Source organism: Beauveria bassiana (assembly GCF_000280675.1).
Source record: "Beauveria bassiana ARSEF 2860 unplaced genomic scaffold BBA_S00043, whole genome shotgun sequence".
Classification (NCBI taxonomy): domain Eukaryota; kingdom Fungi; phylum Ascomycota; class Sordariomycetes; order Hypocreales; family Cordycipitaceae; genus Beauveria; species Beauveria bassiana.
In genome coordinates this window covers 57,031-72,320 of record NW_007930878.1, presented here as the reverse complement: position 1 = coordinate 72,320, position 15,290 = coordinate 57,031, and the positions used below count along the sequence as shown (strand labels likewise).

Genomic DNA, 15,290 nt, shown 5'->3' with positions numbered 1-15,290 from the left:
GTTAAAGGTAATCTTGTACTTTGAGAAATGTGCATGAAGCCTTTGTCTGGTGAGCTTATGGCTATGTCGAGGTTTAAAAGGAGAGCAAATTAGATATTATCTGTAGAACTAAATGTGTAATGGCATAGCCCCAAGGAGACGCTTTCTGTGGTAATGATATAATGTAAAAAGTTCTCATAGCTACACTTTAATCTCGTCCCTCCAATACATGTTACGCCAGTGATCCAGCCAGTCTCTTTCAGGCTCCTTGCGTCCTGGGAATGCCAACATCATGAAAATGCAAAAATAGCCAGGATAAATACAGCAAATAGGCCCGCGGTAGAGAGAGTAGTCCTCTGCGCGGCACTCTTTGAGGGACAGCTCGCAAGTGGCGCCGTCTTTGAGCAAGCCGTGGCCAACAAAGCCGCAGAAATGCTCTCGGCGGCGTCAGAGTCAACCCTGGAGGCGCAATGATTGATTTCAGGCTCCAATTTGTCAGCTGAAGTCTCAAGGCACGAGTGCATCCCTGCTTCAAATAATCGCCCAAGGTTTCCCGACTGGCCCTCAAGAGATAGAATATCAGTGACATTGAAGCCAGCACTGGCGCGATACTGAGTCTGTGGCTCGAAACACTCGGCATCCCAGTCCTTTGGGCTCGTAATATCTGGCGCTTTACCGTCGGCCGAAATGGCAAAACTGAGGAATCTTGTCTGAGAGTTGCCGGCAAGAGTCCAGTTCATCGTGTTAGGAAGTGTCAAAACGCGGGAGCAATGAGGAAATGCCACGTCCCAGCCAATTTCCCAAGTGCCTTCTGACAATAGGCTAGGCCGCATGTCAAGGTAGACATAATAGACGTGGTTTTGACCTTGGTCTTTGGTGTTATTGCTCCCTTGTGTGTAGGTGAATCTCGGATGGTAGGCAGACAAGGTGTAGTTGTAGTTGTCTTTGCGACGAACCCTGATATCCACAAGCGGGCCGTCGTCGCCCATGAAGGATAGCAGCTCGGGATTTTGTATGCCAAAGACGAGTGGAAATATCGGACTCAGCGAGTACGTCTCATTGTCGCGTGGAAAGACCAGATCAAACTCGACAACGGCTGGCAATGATGTATTCACGGACGCGAGAGCGCCTGCTGCGAAAACCGCTGCAGCGATTTGACGCATAATGCCACACCCGTCGATGATTTCTGGTGCTCTCGTCAGAGGTAAATTCGAGAGAAAAGGCAGACGAAAGCGCGGTGGGCATATGGACAAGAAAGGATTATTGCCGGACGCCCGAGTTGTCTAGTCAAGTCAACCCCTGGTTTGTTGTGCCAGCCCACTGTGTGGGTGGAAAAGTCCCTAAGATGCGGGCGCCAGTACGGAAATAAGCGGCCACGATGAATCTTTTGAGCGGCCCGAGAATAAGTGGGCTGAACGAGCAAAGGGCACAAACAGAAAACGGTACGACTTTCAAAAGCCAATTCGGGGGACTCGGGATCGTTCCGGGGCCATATTCAGAGGGGAATTGAGAGGTGTATTGAGAGGGCTTGATCCTGAGAACGGCTCAAGTACCCGCTGGCCGGCCCCCTTTGCCCTGTCTTGCTGGGCAGGCAAGCAGGCTGGTACCGACAAGGGGGGCGACGTACCTACAGGGCTAAGATGTATTTCAAATATCGGATATAGCACAATTTTTGCTACGGAGAGACTTACCTAACCAGCATACAAAACAAAATGCATCACACCTAGTATTAGTTAGGCTAGCGGGCACACGACAGTGGTCTTTTTTTATGCAGGTTGAGCAACTGCCAAGCCAATTATCAATGTCCAATCTCTCAGATCAAAATAGCAAAACCAGCCAGGATTATGCTAGAAACTAAACCGGCAGTAGGAAGGACTCTTGGCGCGGCATTCTTTGGGAGGCAGCTCGCAAGCGGAGTAGGTTTCGAGCAAGCAGTGGCCAACAAAGCCGCAGACATGCTAGATGCAGAGTCCGAGTCGACCTTTGCAGCACAAGGGTTGGTCTTTGGCAGCGAAGTACTGTTGGCAGTCACGAGGCAACTTTCCATTCCCTTGAGAAAGTTGCGAGCCTTTCCATACTGTCCGTCGAGGGAAAGAATGTCGGTAATGTTGAAGCCAGCGCTCGTACGGCCCTCGTCCTGCGAATGGAAGCAATCGCCGCCTTGGTCTTTAGGCGTCTCGAAGTCTGGCTGTTTCCCATCGGCTGAAATGGTAAACATGGTGTATCTCGGTTGCGTGGTGCCCGTCACTCCGCCGTTGATCGCACTGGAATCTTTTGAATCCCGGGAGCAGTTCGGCATCGTTACGTCCCACCCAATCACCCACGTGCCGTTGGACAAGATTGCGCTCCGCATGTCCTCATATACAAAGTACACACCGTTTTCGTTTCCGCTCTTGGTGTTGTCGTTGCTTCTGGAGTAATTCAGGTGCGGGCGAAAGGTAGCCAAGGTTGCAGAGTAGTCGTCCTCGCGGGACACCCTGACTAGCACAAGCGGCCCCGAGCTTCCCATATAAGACACGAGCTCGGCGTTTTGCATCGCAAAGATGAAGGGAAAGGTCGAGCCCAGCGCGTATGTCTCGTTTCGCGGGAAAAGCAAGTCAAACTCGACAACCGCTGGCAGAGAGACATTTGCTGATGTGGCGGCGAGGACAGCCGGCGCGAAAGCCGCGGCAACAAAGGCTGAGGCACGCATGATGCGCAGAAGGTGTTTGTGACTTTTTTTTCCAGCAACGCAAGTTGTGCAAGGGACGAAAGCAGAAGAAAAAGTCGACAGTAACTTGGAGTGCTGAAGGATGGCGGCTGCAAGTGGCGTAACAGTGGGAAATTATGGCCCCCTTGTCTGTTGTTTTGTGGTAAGTCTGGCTAAAAACAAACATGTCACTCGGACGGCTTCTCCCCGCGAACCGAGCCTCCCGGGTTACGGAAATAAATTTCTCGACCCTTGAAGGAGAGTGGATTTTCAAGTCTGTCCTGGGCTTGATACTGGCTGCCAGGTCAAGCCGGACATGACCAGGGCGAGCGGCTTATAGCCCCAAATCTGGACGTCTTGCATTAAATATGCCTAAACTACGGAATAGGCTAGGAGACACGCGACAGTGCTTCATGACATGGGTATCGAGGCAAGTTGCCAAGACCAATATTGGGGGACTTGCCCAGTTCGTACCTTTGCGCCGCTGTACCTCCACTCAATAGCGGGAGAAGAATTATGGACCTGGGGAAGAGGATTTTACAAGAGACCAAATGTGAACCAATCCGTGTAAATTAAAATTTGGTCAGGTTCTGCGAAGCGTATGGCCATGCATGCCATGGAATTAGCCGTCGTGTATTCGTATAAGAAGAAGAAGAAGTGCTTCTTCAGAGGTACTCGTAGCTAGTCATAGGTCAGTCAGGTACACATTTTCAGCCACTACCATTATGCAGCGACATCTTCTTCTCGGCTTGGCAGGGCTGCCCGCTCTCCTCTCGGCGCAAAGGGTCTCTGTGACTTGCAGTTTCGCGACTGTTGCTGCAAATGGCGAGACGTGCGATAGCATGGCCGCGACTTGGGGACTGGACACGGCCACTTTCCAATCATTGAACCCAAAAGCAAAATGCCCAGAGGTCATTGGAGGTGAGCAATACTGTGTAGTTGGTACCGTGACCACAGTCACTGGCGAACCCACCACGGCTCCTGCAACCACGTCCACCCAGACGACAACGACGACGACGACAGAGGTCACCTCTACTACCGTACCAGGCAACGGTAAGTCAATCTTTTTCATTAACGGAACATGTCGCGTCGGCACTAATCTTTACGGGCTGCGACCCGGCCCATTCTGCAGGCATCACCACGCCTGTGCCAGTACAGCCGAACCTTGTCTCAAACTGTAACAAGTTTTACTTTGTCAACAAGGGTGACAACTGTGCTGACATTACCGCGCGATACAACCTCGACCTGTCCGATTTTTTGGAGTGGAATCCCAAGGCCGGCAATAGCTGCTCCGGCCTCTGGGCCAACGCCTATGCCTGCGTCTCCGTCATTGGCTACGTCCCCAAGCCCAAGCCCAAGCCCACGTCCACGTCGACCAAGCCGCCGACAGCAACTGGCAATGGAATCCCCACGCCGCTTCCCACACAGCCCGGCATGACGGACGGCTGCAACAAGTTCTACCTTGTCAAGCCTGGCGAGACGTGCGCGGACATCGCCTCACGCAACGGCGTCTCCCTGTCTGACTTTCTGCAATGGAACCCGCACGCCGGCAACGCCTGCTCGGGCCTGTGGGCCAACGCGTACGCCTGCCTGGGCATGGTTGCGTTTTCGCTCAAGTCGAGGTTCCGCGTCGACTGCACGGGCGACGCCCACAACGTCGTTAACATTGCCGGCGACCAAGGCCAGTGCATAAACACAGACTGCAGCGTGGGGAGCCTGGAAATCGCCGCGGCTGGCGTGTGCCCAGACGGCGAGGTGCAAATTAGCTACTGGGAGCAGCCCGGCTGCCAGGGCAAGTGGTTTGGCTACGGGTACGCAAAGAGGGGGGAGTGCCGCGGCTTATGGACGAATGGGTGGAAGTTCAAGGCTATGCATCTGCGCTGCGCAAAGAGCCAGGATGACTGTGTGAACAAGGGCTCTTGCGCGTACGATCCTGAGCCGGCTCAGGGTGTTTGCTAAGTCACCGATGTATGGCGACATCGTGTTGGGTAACCAGACAGATCCCAATTGGTAGAAAAGATGACAGCGATAGAGTCAAACCAAGTCAGATTCTGCAATAGTAATTAGCTACTATACAGAAGATGAAAAGCAGCTTATTATATTCTGGTATATTGCTCCATTAAAAAGCGTTTTCTAGTGGGAAGAGGTGACCCCGCAAGTGGGTGGTGGACGCTACCGGATAGAATGCAGCCTTATTCTGCCTTGGCATTGTCTCAGCCCGTTGGCTCCTCTCGCATTCTCTAATTTACGATTAATTATACGAAACCATCTAATCCTTTCAGCACCTCTCTAAAAGTCAAAATTCTTCTCTCAGCTTCGTTCGTTTTCTGCTGTATAAAACATAATTGGTCAAATCACCGGGTACGACAAACGAAGTCTTCAAAGTAGCTTGTCTGGAATGCCACCAGAACCTAAAATTAGGCATCGGCTGACTGAGTCTCGAATAAGGCATTATTTCATGCTTCCTCACCAAGCGCCACCTCTGAGCTCAACTTTTGGTGTCTGACCAACGCCATCTATGACGATGATGGCTTGCAGCTGAAGCCTCGTGGTGGCAGTGACGCCACCAAATAGGGCTCAGCTCAGCGCCAGCTGAAGAGAGGGAGAAGCGATTGAGTGTATAACCTTGGTGACGATGTTAGCTTCACTTTGAGACTGATGTCAATTTGGGCGTAAAATGCTCATCCGGCCGGTCCTTCCGACAACCGCAATACTCAGCCCGACACTCAGCCCAACACCCAAGCATTGAGCCACTGTGCACATTTGTTTTAAGGCGAGTGTAGAGTAGAGATTGAATCAGAGGTAGAACATCTCAGAACATTCGCTGCATAGACTTTGAGGCTAGGATCAGAGAGTTTGAGGAAGGAAGCCGGAGCCAGCGATCTCAGTACACGTCCACGATACCAAACCGGGCTACGATGTACAATCCACCGCCTCGCGTGATGATGAACTCGACTGTCTGGAGGCATAAATAATGTCCAACACCTAGCTGGTGGCGCCAATACGTAACGCTGGGCAATGCTACCTGGATACGAGCCGCACTCTGACATAGCCGCAGCTAGCTCTGGCCGGAGACTTTCTGCGAAGCTGTAATGTGCCTTTGCGCCTATACGGCGTAGGAGCATCCATAAAGGGTATGGTTACAACTTGCGCGGACACTTGGAATGTCAGACGAGGCGAATTTCTCAAATGTAGCCGCATGTAGATGTAATTTTAGAAGCTGTGAATAGCAGATGACCGGCTTCTTGGTTGTGTATATAAACATGTCCTCATCCCATCATTCATCCATGATTCCTCTCATCACTCACAAAAGTCTTACTATAACCACGAAACAACAGCCCATATCTTCTCAAGCACTTAGACACCCAGCCTCTTACAGTCCAACCATCCTTCACAATGCTGTCCACCACGGCCATCGCTCTCCCCCTCCTCGCCGCCTTCGTCTCCGCGGACCCCCAGACTCCCGCCACCGGCAGCGTCCAGGTGCAGTTTGCAAACAACTGGAGCGGCGCCAACGGCAACGCCTGGATCCCGCTCAACGGCCACCCCGTCCAGCTCGGCCAGGCCTACGCCAACACCAACCTCTTCAAGGACGGCACCCTCTTTGTCACCAGCCTCCAGTTCACCAGCAACTTCCAGCACGTGTCCTGCGAGGTCCTCAAGGGCGGCACCAAGAAGGTCGCCGAGATCTACAACCCCGGCCAGGACTACCAGACCTTTTCCCAGAAGCCGGTCGACTGGGCCAAGGGCTTTGCCATCAGCTGCTCGTCCTAAGTCTCTATAAAGCCATCTTTTCTTTTAGAACGGGACAAGATGCAGAACGTTGCAGATTGGTTTCGATGTTTTAGTTAGGCATTTACTTAGTCGAGATACTCTTGACAGGATATAGACAGAGAATATACGCTATTTAGTTATAGCTACAAGCATGGCCTTATAATTCTGAGCAAAAACCATTTGATAATTGATGCTTGGCTGGTAAGCCTTTGACAAATGCACGAATACACGCAGTCAGACCTTAATAAGTCTGCCGACACGAGATTCACAGCAGAGCGACATTACAGCAGAGCAACATCACAGCGGAAGTGTAATTAAAAAATCTCTTCCCTTTTTTTCCTCATCTTATATATCCAAGTTAAGCTGATACACTGTAGAATTTAGGATGTACTCCCTACAACCAGCGTAATGCAGAGTCTTGCGTCCTCCAAAAGCTGACATTGACATTTTGAGAGCGACCGACCCACCAGATTTCAGACGCATCTATCTGCAAACGACTGGATGATACCCTCATTGCTCTCCTCGTATACCTTGAGCTCTACGTGCCCATCATCCCTCAGGATGGTATTTGCCTGAACGAATTTCCAAGGCGGCTCAGGCTTTGATGCTACAATCTTTCGCCAAACTCCGTACTGACCATCAACTGCACTGAGAGCTTCATAAAAGGGCCTGCAGGGGCCAATGTCCGCAGTGCAACGCCATACGTGGATGCGATGAAGCATGCGACCGATGGAGGGTTTCCCATTAGAGCGTATTTTGGAACGGTCAACCCGAACATAAAGTACGCCTGCAGTCCGGTCGCAATGCACCGTGAACAGTCCATCGGCATCAGCCATTAAATGCTTGAAAATAGCGTAGTTTGCCTTTTTCCAGAGTTAGCAGTAGGTACTCGCTGGAAAAGGGAAACTCATACGTTGGCGTGCGGGCTACCCCACAACTGCTCTTCCACATTGAATGCCTGAAGGGCTCGGAGACCTTCAACCCCAATATGAAGGTACATGTTGTATATCACTACTAGGATGTTAGCAGGCGAATAAAACGCAACACATACAAAGGAATAGTGCTCACGGTCATCGGCCTTGATATCGCTGTCGTCATCATAACCGAACAAGGAGAGCATGTCTTTACCGTCTCCGAGATAATATGAAATGAGCATTGCTCTGCACTCTTCTACCGTTCCCGCCAACTTCTCAAACACGCTCGTCCATGTTTGGCCGGGTCGATACCACGAGTGAACAGGCTTGCCCGTGAGCGAGTTGATGGGCGCGCGTTCCGGATCGAAATTGTAAACACCAGCTGACGTCTCAGAGAGTAGCTTGCCAGTACCGTGGCCAAGAAGCTCGTGGATCGAGGTTGTAACGAAGCGAATAATGTGGTTGACCTTTTTGAACTCGTGCGCTTCGGATGGATGAACCCAGTGGAATGGACGCTGTGGGTCCGCGTTGGCATTCATTCGATTTGCGTAGACAATATTCTTGAAACCGCATGTCTCACGGATATCGTTGTACTGCATGCAGGTCCCCGACGAATTAGCCAGTTGGCCAGCGTTTGAGTGTCTGGTACTTACATTAGGCACATTGGAAGCCTCCCAGACATTGCTGCAGACAAAGGCAAGTGCTAACCAATCGAGATTAGACTAGCCAACGTAGAGACCCCATGAGTTCATTGCATCTACTAACCGTGCACAATTGAGAACGAGGGTGCCTGAAATTCGGTCTTTTCAAACGGCCCTTTTCCATCATTGACGTCAAGGACTGCCCGGGGAAGCATTCGAATAAATTTTGTTGAATTGTCCACAAGAGCCGCCAACTTGGCTGTTTGCTGTACGTCGGCAATGCTGACCACGCCTCTCCACTCGCATCTTACCCCGTATGGGTCTCTGTAGGGCTCGACAAAGCCAAAGTTGCTCTCCACTCTGGGGTTGTAATCCGCTACCCACCATTTCATAGCCCTTCGGTACGCCTCCAAACTTCCCGTAGTGAAGCTTTCAACATAATTCATGAGAACGCGAGCTTGGCCATCATTGGCTGAAAAGCGGACGGCTTTCAAGAGATGTTCACAAATTTTGGACATTTCTTCCGAGTAGTCACCCCGCTCAAGTCGGATACTTGCGTTCTCCAGTTGCAAATCTCCAACTTCTGGCTCGAGGGCGTTGATGGGAATCGCCGATCCCTTCAAGTGACTCTCGAGTGTAGCATTTGTCTGCACAGACGCCTGGAGGATGTTGTAGATAGCGCTATTCCCGTAAACACTCTTACAGACTCGGGTGTTCTCCGGCTCGATAGAATGTTTCTGCATCACGCGAGCAATAGCAGCTATTTCATCTTTCGTGATCCTAGCGTCACCGGGGTAGTACGTCGAGTCCGACAAGCCTAGTGTACTGGGCGTAGAGGATAACATGCGCTCAATAACCTTTTCCAGCGCAGCTGTGGCAGCCGGTGAGATACTTGCCATTTTGCGCAGAGAGTCTGCCGAAAGTTGGGGCACAATCTTGCGGTCGCCCTCACCCTGTAATACATTTCAGCTTTTATGCCAAGCACGCCATTTGACTAAAACAACCTACGCAAAAGTTGTTTAATTTGGACATGAACATGCCACTGTAGTCCAAGAAATTATCCATTTCTTCCTCTGAGATCCCGAACCGCTGCACAAACTGGGTCCATTCTCCTCCACAGGCCTTGTGCAGCTCGAGGATGAAGTCAAAGATGCCGACACCTTCAGAAGAAGTTTGACCAAGGATGATTCTGCTGCCCTGCCAGGCAGCTTGTGAGAGGTGATGAGCATACAGCTGCTCATTCTGGGAAAGACTGTTAAATACGTCTTTGATCGAGAGCTGATAAGTCGTCACAGAGTGGCGAGATTGACCTGGTGAAGCCATCTGGTGAGAGATTTAGGTGAGTACGTTGGTTTGCTGTTAGTTGCAGTAATTAAAAAAACGGGGCGAGAAGAAACGCAGCAAAGACGCTTCGTTTTGAAAGGATTTGCAAAGTGCAAGCTTGACCTTATAGGCCCTAGTAACCCCTCATAAAGGTGATATCTATTTAAACATATGAATTCGAGCATGAGTCCTTTTCGAATTCGCTGTTAACGGCGTTCTGCTATTTCGATCCTCGCCGTTAATCTCGACTCCCGCATCTATGAAAAAGCCGACGAGCATGGTATTCCTTTCGAAAGTAGCTCGATACAAAAGACTTTGTCCTCAAGAATCCACTGCTTGAATCCTTCCACCAAAGTCGGAGAGAGTCTTGAGCGCGTCTCTATATTCCCTTTCAGCGGCAAGAAAGCAAGCAGTGTGCAGGTATGACTGCCTATTTATCCCCGCGAAGGGAATTGCCTTTAGTAGAGACTTAGGGTGCTGGCGGCTGTGCTGGCCACTGTAATTACTGGCTGTAAAAGCTGCTGTACTGACAGGGGATAGACTGCTGTGGCCCCCGGTGGTCTGTGGCCCACTGTGCCAGCCCTGTGAGTTCTTCTTCGATGTATCCTAAGTCACGACTCACCAGTACTAAAAATACTGAAAATCACGGTATAAAGCTATAAATCTAAATCTAAATCTCCGCCGGCGAGCCGTTGCACTCCCGTGGCGGGGCATTGCGGCGGAGCTCAAGCGCTGTACAGCGAGGGTAACCCCGGCCGCTAGAATAGCTTCGGGACGCTAATGCTGGTCTGGAGACTAATGGCTCTAATAGTGTCTAATGGTGCTGTCCTGTTCCCAAACACATTTACAATGCAAAAGTTCATACGTAGATACTATGATGAATTCCTCGATCGAAAAGAAGCCGACGAAAACACTGAAGAACCGCGAATTTTCACTATACCTAAAGGTAAGCCTATGTGTTGAACTTGTAATTCTTCGACTGACGTTTCTTTAGCAACGGCGATTCCAGAAAGTTTGATCCTTATCCATGAGTTTCATGCTCGCTTTAGTTTGCAGCCATCCCGCGGAATGCCTCTTCAAGGTTAAACGAGTCCTCTATTCTAGCCCGTTGAAATCTTCTAATTCGTGGCTAGAATTAAATCGCTTGCTGGAAGCTTTCTTTGACCTAGTTACTATTGAAAAATCTGCTGAAAGATGGCTCGTCGAACATCCCTATCATTCAGCAATTGCCGATGAGGCCGAAGACACCTAGATGAGAACGTAGGCTTAGTACACCTTGCGAGGCCGGGGGTGGTATCATCAGCTACCCTAAAGGTATACTATTATATTTTTAAGTCATAGTAAAAATCCGTGGGTATAGGGAAGACTTTTTATAGTCCTCTCTAAGTACTATATAATAATCTTAATTCTTATAAGATAATTAAAGTATCAAATCCAGTTTTAGATATATTATTTAGAAATAAATAATATAATAAATATTGATAATTTTAATATTATCTAGTGAGATTATATAAGAATAGATAAAGTAAATAGTATTAATATAATCTTTTTTAAGATTATATATATATAATATAAATTAGTAAGAAATAAAGATATTATAAAAAAACATAAAGTTATTTATAAGAAATAGTAAAGAATTTAGTTATAACTTAGAGAGATAAAATATACTTGTTTAGTAAGCTTATATAAGACTATATTCACTAATCAGCAGGTATAACTTATTTCTATTTAGATATTTAATAGAATGATAATTGAATCTCTCGTCGGCTTTTATATACTAAGTTATCAGTTACGGAGTATTTAGCTAGGTAGCGAGTAAGGCCGTAGTATAGCTGACTAGCTAATCTTGCAGGCAAACAATAACAACTTACAGGGTCTCTACTCTGGTTACACAGCCACTTACAGCCCCTTATTCCTTATTCAGGCTCATCAACTCATTCCAACCAAACCCTACCTTGCTTTCCTTCTCACGCCCGCCGCCGCGTGCTGGCTGAAATGACTAATACTTATTACGAGATCCTCCAAGTTGAGAAATCAGCCTCCGAGTCTGAGATAAAGGCAGCGTTTAAACGTCTCGCCAGAATACATCATCCGGACAAGAATTCCGATAGCGCAGAGGCGACTGCTCGTTTCCAAACGGTGAGGAACGCTCCCACAGAAGAATAATCACGAGTCTTTCTACTAGTAATCTAATGCAAAGCCGCATTCCAAAGCTTAAAAATGCTTATGATGTCCTGATTGACCCGTTTAAGCGACGTCAATATGACAGAACTCTTCGACCGGTAGGCTTTGGCACTCGCGCGCCCGCACCATCAGAGCCACCAAAGTCCTCTTTTCATCATGACAGTGAAAGCAAAAAGAAACTCGACAAGAGAATTGCAGAATTAGGAGCGAGCCTTGATCAGTTACGGGTGCAAAAGTCCGCCACGGATCACGACATATGGACAGAGGAAGAGCTTCTGGCCAAGCTCAAGATTAAGCTAGACAACCTAAACGACGAGGGGGAGGATGAGAAGGCAGCAGGCACTGCCTCAAAAGAAAAGCGCGATTTCAAGTTTGCCTCCTGGTTTACATCAAGAGAATCGGCACAAGTCAAAGAAGCCAGGGAACGACGTGCAGCGGAGAGAAACGCCGCCCGCACTGCCTTGCAAGAACAGATTGACCAGGCCACCGCCACGATAGCTGGCCTCAGGTCGCGGGATGAGCCGCTGATGGCGCAAATCATGAAAGAGATGAGAGAGTTGGCAAGGCTCAATATTGAGCGGGAGGGTCTCGCGCGCGACAAGTAGGACGGAATAGATCAATCGTGGTAGGAAAGACTTTTTCCAGAGGCAGTGCTGTGTCGAGTAAATGTCGTGTAAAAATTTCTTCTCCCTTCTACAGTCTGCCGGAATCTTTTTTCCGCACGATGCACGGCATTGCAATGCATCAGATAACTAAACGAACAATGAAGCAAAGGCAGCGTCTAAAGGCTACAAAGTTCAAAGACATGCATGGTCCTTGTCCGCGAGCGGCAGTATAGATCACCTTAATGGGCCAACGGCCATCGCACGATTCTTACTTGATGTTTCCGGAATCGCTCTCAAAGCTGCTTGATCTGGCCCTTTTTTTCGCACCCCCACACGATTTGCAACTTCACACGAAATCACAGTGCGCGGCAACTGACGATCGACAACCGGCGCATGCCAAATGTGGTATCAATAATATCAGGCTGGCTCGGTGCACGGTCGGGGTGACAGTCGACGCTATAAATTCATGTACGTCTGACCGAGGCCCTCCGGCATCGAGCAATTAGTAGCAATGAGCAGCGCACGTATGACTAAAGTGTTGTCACAATCTTGTCTGGTGGCGCGATGGGCCGGAAGATCTCTCAGGCATTCGCTCCGTCGGGGGCCAATCGCAAACCATCAGTGCATCGCCTGCGTGCATCATAACACGGGGCGGGAATGGCCTAGACTAGAGATGATCGGTGATGTTACATAGGGTTGCATATATACGTGACGGTCGATGAGGCCCCCAGCCTGATTTCAGATTCCTTAATCAGTGAACCAAGCCCAAATAGGTACGGAGAGATGTATCCTCTGGCAAGCTCGTCGGTAGAAGCCCAATTCGAAACAGCCCGACTATCCCATCATGTACGATATAAAAAGGCTTCACGACCGCTCCAAAACATCACCTTACAAGTTACACCTCACCAAGAAGCATTCTGATATATCGTTCCCAATCATCACTTAGAAGCTTTCCCAATAAAATCACCTCAAAATTTTGCAAAATGCAGATTATTTCCATCGCACTCTCTCTCCTCGCTGCGACCGGCGCCGTCGCCGCCGCCACCCCTGAGCAGTTTGAGGCCAGAGATGGGGCCGGCGCCATGATCAAGTACCACGGAGTAAGCAAGATACCGCCAATCCATGTTCACTACGGAGCAAAGCTAACCATCCACTCAACTTCAAAGATTTGCACCAAGGCCAAGAACGAATGCAAGTTCAAGGGCCAGAATGGCAGGGATACCTTTGTCAAGTGCCCCAACTTTGCCAACAAGAGGGTACGTATTTCTCCCTCGACAAGCCGCTAATTGTGTAGATGCTGACTGCTTTCTTTAGTGCACCAAGGACTACAACGAATGTTCATATGACAGCGTCAGCCGAGCTGTCGTGTGCCACTAGACACTGTCAGCGTGGCCGGGTCTTTGGATCAATTTCCAAGACTCTTGGTACCAATTGATATAAGAAATTTGGTACATATCAAAGCTAATACCAGTACACGTCGCATGTTTAACTGCAGTCTCCACGTCGAGAGCCAGCCTGATGCCACGGCGTCGGTGATTAGCAGCGGAAACATAACTAGACAGTTCAATTCCACACTCGTATAGCTTCACCACTCGTCCAAGTGCCTTGCTACTGATTACCCAAGCATGACAAATGTTCATCTTTCTGCAAATCTCCAGCCGCGTTGTACACCTTGAGAATTTCGGAATTGCGTTCCCTCACATTTGAGACCATGAAGTCAATTGCGTCAGTGGCATGCTCTTCCAATTGTTTTTCGTTCGCTTCCTTTGCCTCATCGCGAATTTCGGACAGGCGCTTAAGCCAGTAAAGCCATCTCCAAGGTGTAAATCCATTTGGAGATCGCTTCCCGAGTTCCGACTCGACAAACATGCTGCCACCTTGGCTAGACGTGCGGGGGTAGTTATCCCATGAGACCTCCGAGAGTTGAGCAAGACTGTGACCTGCCTCCTTGATCCAAGAACAAGCAGATGGCAAAAGATGTGCAATGTCAAGAGCCTTGATGTTTCGCATTGCGTCTTCATGATCCGGCTCGTCCGTGCTACCAAGTTCTCGCTCTTCCTCAAACGTAGCGCGGAATAGGATGAGGGCAATCTGGCACATTCCATCCTTACTGATGCGGGTAGATGCCAGTTTGGCCAAAAAAGATGCCAAGTTGTGGCGATGGATGCCGGACAACGACGCGCAATTCGTGTTCCAGAAATCGGTCATATCAGTGACGAGAAAAGGTAAATCTCCCCAGAGTGTGCCCTCGACTGTTCGTGCAACGTCAATGCCGTACACGCCTCGCACAGGCCGCGTCAGCGTGCCCAGCCCCTGGATACGGATGATATCCAACGCCAAGCGGTCGTGTTCCGGCGTTTCATGCGATATGTGGCGGCCGAGTTGATAGTAGATGTGCCACAAGGAGTGAAGGTGGCCTTCGAGGGAGTCGACCCCATCCCCAACGGTACAATATCGTTCGCTGACAATCGAAGTGCGGTTGAACAAGGCTAAATTCCGAAGTTCCTCGAACTCACCCCGGGCGGCGGCTGCTCGCACATCCTCCTTGTCCCTCGTGGCTCCATCTGATGACATGAGTTCAGGGAGGCGATTCTGTGAGGTGCTAATTATGGAATCGTGTAGATGATGCATTCTTACGGTGTTGATGATGATGGTGGAAGCGGTGGGGTTAGGTTGGGTTAGGTTGGGTTGGTTGGTTGTTTGCAACAAAGGAGTCACAGGCAATAGGCCGAGATTTTTACTATACGCCCCTAGCTAGTTCAGGGGAGATTACGCCTAGAACATACTAGAGAATATATATAAGTATATATAAGATACTATACTTTTAGAAATAAATATATAATATTCTATAAAAGTCCTAATAATCTAATGATAGCTTAATAAAGATATTGAAAATATTACTTTTTATATTAAGAAGTTATATTTATAAACTTAAGAAGGTTAAGAATAAAACTTAACTTAAAATAATAAATAGATAAGATTCTACTTAAAGTAAAAAAAAGTATATTTAAAATTATAAAATAATTTAATAACTAAGTAAATTGAATTATTTATGAAAGAATTAAAGTTCTATATTTTAAGAAGATTTAAATTATATATTATTTACTGGTTTAGAAAATCATTTATATAATTATAAATATATTATAAGTCTAGATTTCTAATATATTTTAGAGATTAACTA

The 15,290-nt window shown here is 48.6% G+C and overlaps 10 protein-coding genes across 10 annotated transcripts in view; 5 read left to right on the top strand and 5 right to left on the bottom strand.

Annotated features, from left to right (window-relative positions):
* Positions 1-269: 269 nt before the first annotated feature.
* Positions 270-1,142, bottom strand: BBA_08981 (uncharacterized protein; the record flags this gene model as incomplete). The annotated part of the gene is made up of 1 exon (XM_008604078.1): positions 270-1,142. The coding sequence occupies one exon, from the start codon at positions 1,140-1,142 to the stop codon at positions 270-272; it is 873 nt and encodes a 290-aa protein (XP_008602300.1).
* Positions 1,143-1,792: 650 nt separating this feature from the next.
* On the bottom strand, positions 1,793-2,671 carry BBA_08980 (uncharacterized protein; the record flags this gene model as incomplete). The annotated part of the gene is made up of 1 exon (XM_008604077.1): positions 1,793-2,671. The coding sequence occupies one exon, from the start codon at positions 2,669-2,671 to the stop codon at positions 1,793-1,795; it is 879 nt and encodes a 292-aa protein (XP_008602299.1).
* Positions 2,672-3,393: 722 nt separating this feature from the next.
* BBA_08979 (LysM domain-containing protein) lies at positions 3,394-4,627 on the top strand (the record flags this gene model as incomplete). Its single annotated transcript, XM_008604076.1, has 2 exons — positions 3,394-3,721; positions 3,801-4,627. The coding sequence occupies 2 exons, from the start codon at positions 3,394-3,396 to the stop codon at positions 4,625-4,627; spliced, it is 1,155 nt and encodes a 384-aa protein (XP_008602298.1).
* A 1,437-nt stretch (positions 4,628-6,064) lies between these two features.
* Positions 6,065-6,442, top strand: BBA_08978 (uncharacterized protein; the record flags this gene model as incomplete). Its single annotated transcript, XM_008604075.1, has 1 exon — positions 6,065-6,442. The coding sequence occupies one exon, from the start codon at positions 6,065-6,067 to the stop codon at positions 6,440-6,442; it is 378 nt and encodes a 125-aa protein (XP_008602297.1).
* A 473-nt stretch (positions 6,443-6,915) lies between these two features.
* Positions 6,916-9,320, bottom strand: BBA_08977 (dipeptidyl peptidase III; the record flags this gene model as incomplete). Its single annotated transcript, XM_008604074.1, has 4 exons — positions 6,916-7,305; positions 7,356-8,059; positions 8,122-8,950; positions 9,006-9,320. The coding sequence occupies 4 exons, from the start codon at positions 9,318-9,320 to the stop codon at positions 6,916-6,918; spliced, it is 2,238 nt and encodes a 745-aa protein (XP_008602296.1).
* An 849-nt stretch (positions 9,321-10,169) lies between these two features.
* Positions 10,170-10,572, top strand: BBA_08976 (uncharacterized protein; the record flags this gene model as incomplete). The annotated part of the gene is made up of 3 exons (XM_008604073.1): positions 10,170-10,266; positions 10,315-10,401; positions 10,454-10,572. 3 exons carry the CDS (start codon positions 10,170-10,172, stop codon positions 10,570-10,572), a joined length of 303 nt encoding a protein of 100 aa, XP_008602295.1.
* Positions 10,573-11,315: 743 nt separating this feature from the next.
* On the top strand, positions 11,316-12,109 carry BBA_08975 (chaperone protein DnaJ; the record flags this gene model as incomplete). The annotated part of the gene is made up of 2 exons (XM_008604072.1): positions 11,316-11,459; positions 11,534-12,109. 2 exons carry the CDS (start codon positions 11,316-11,318, stop codon positions 12,107-12,109), a joined length of 720 nt encoding a protein of 239 aa, XP_008602294.1.
* Positions 12,110-13,092: 983 nt separating this feature from the next.
* On the top strand, positions 13,093-13,486 carry BBA_08974 (antifungal protein; the record flags this gene model as incomplete). The annotated part of the gene is made up of 3 exons (XM_008604071.1): positions 13,093-13,209; positions 13,276-13,365; positions 13,424-13,486. The coding sequence occupies 3 exons, from the start codon at positions 13,093-13,095 to the stop codon at positions 13,484-13,486; spliced, it is 270 nt and encodes an 89-aa protein (XP_008602293.1).
* Positions 13,487-13,717: 231 nt separating this feature from the next.
* On the bottom strand, positions 13,718-14,740 carry BBA_08973 (uncharacterized protein; the record flags this gene model as incomplete). The annotated part of the gene is made up of 1 exon (XM_008604070.1): positions 13,718-14,740. One exon carries the CDS (start codon positions 14,738-14,740, stop codon positions 13,718-13,720), a length of 1,023 nt encoding a protein of 340 aa, XP_008602292.1.
* Positions 14,741-15,170: 430 nt separating this feature from the next.
* The window catches only part of BBA_08972 (uncharacterized protein), a gene marked incomplete at both ends in the record, with an annotated part of 626 nt that continues 506 nt past the window's right edge, over positions 15,171-15,290 (bottom strand). Inside the window, one exon of the mRNA XM_008604069.1 lies at positions 15,171-15,178. Coding sequence (XP_008602291.1) covers positions 15,171-15,178 — 8 coding nt within the window. The remainder of the gene's footprint in view (positions 15,179-15,290) is intronic.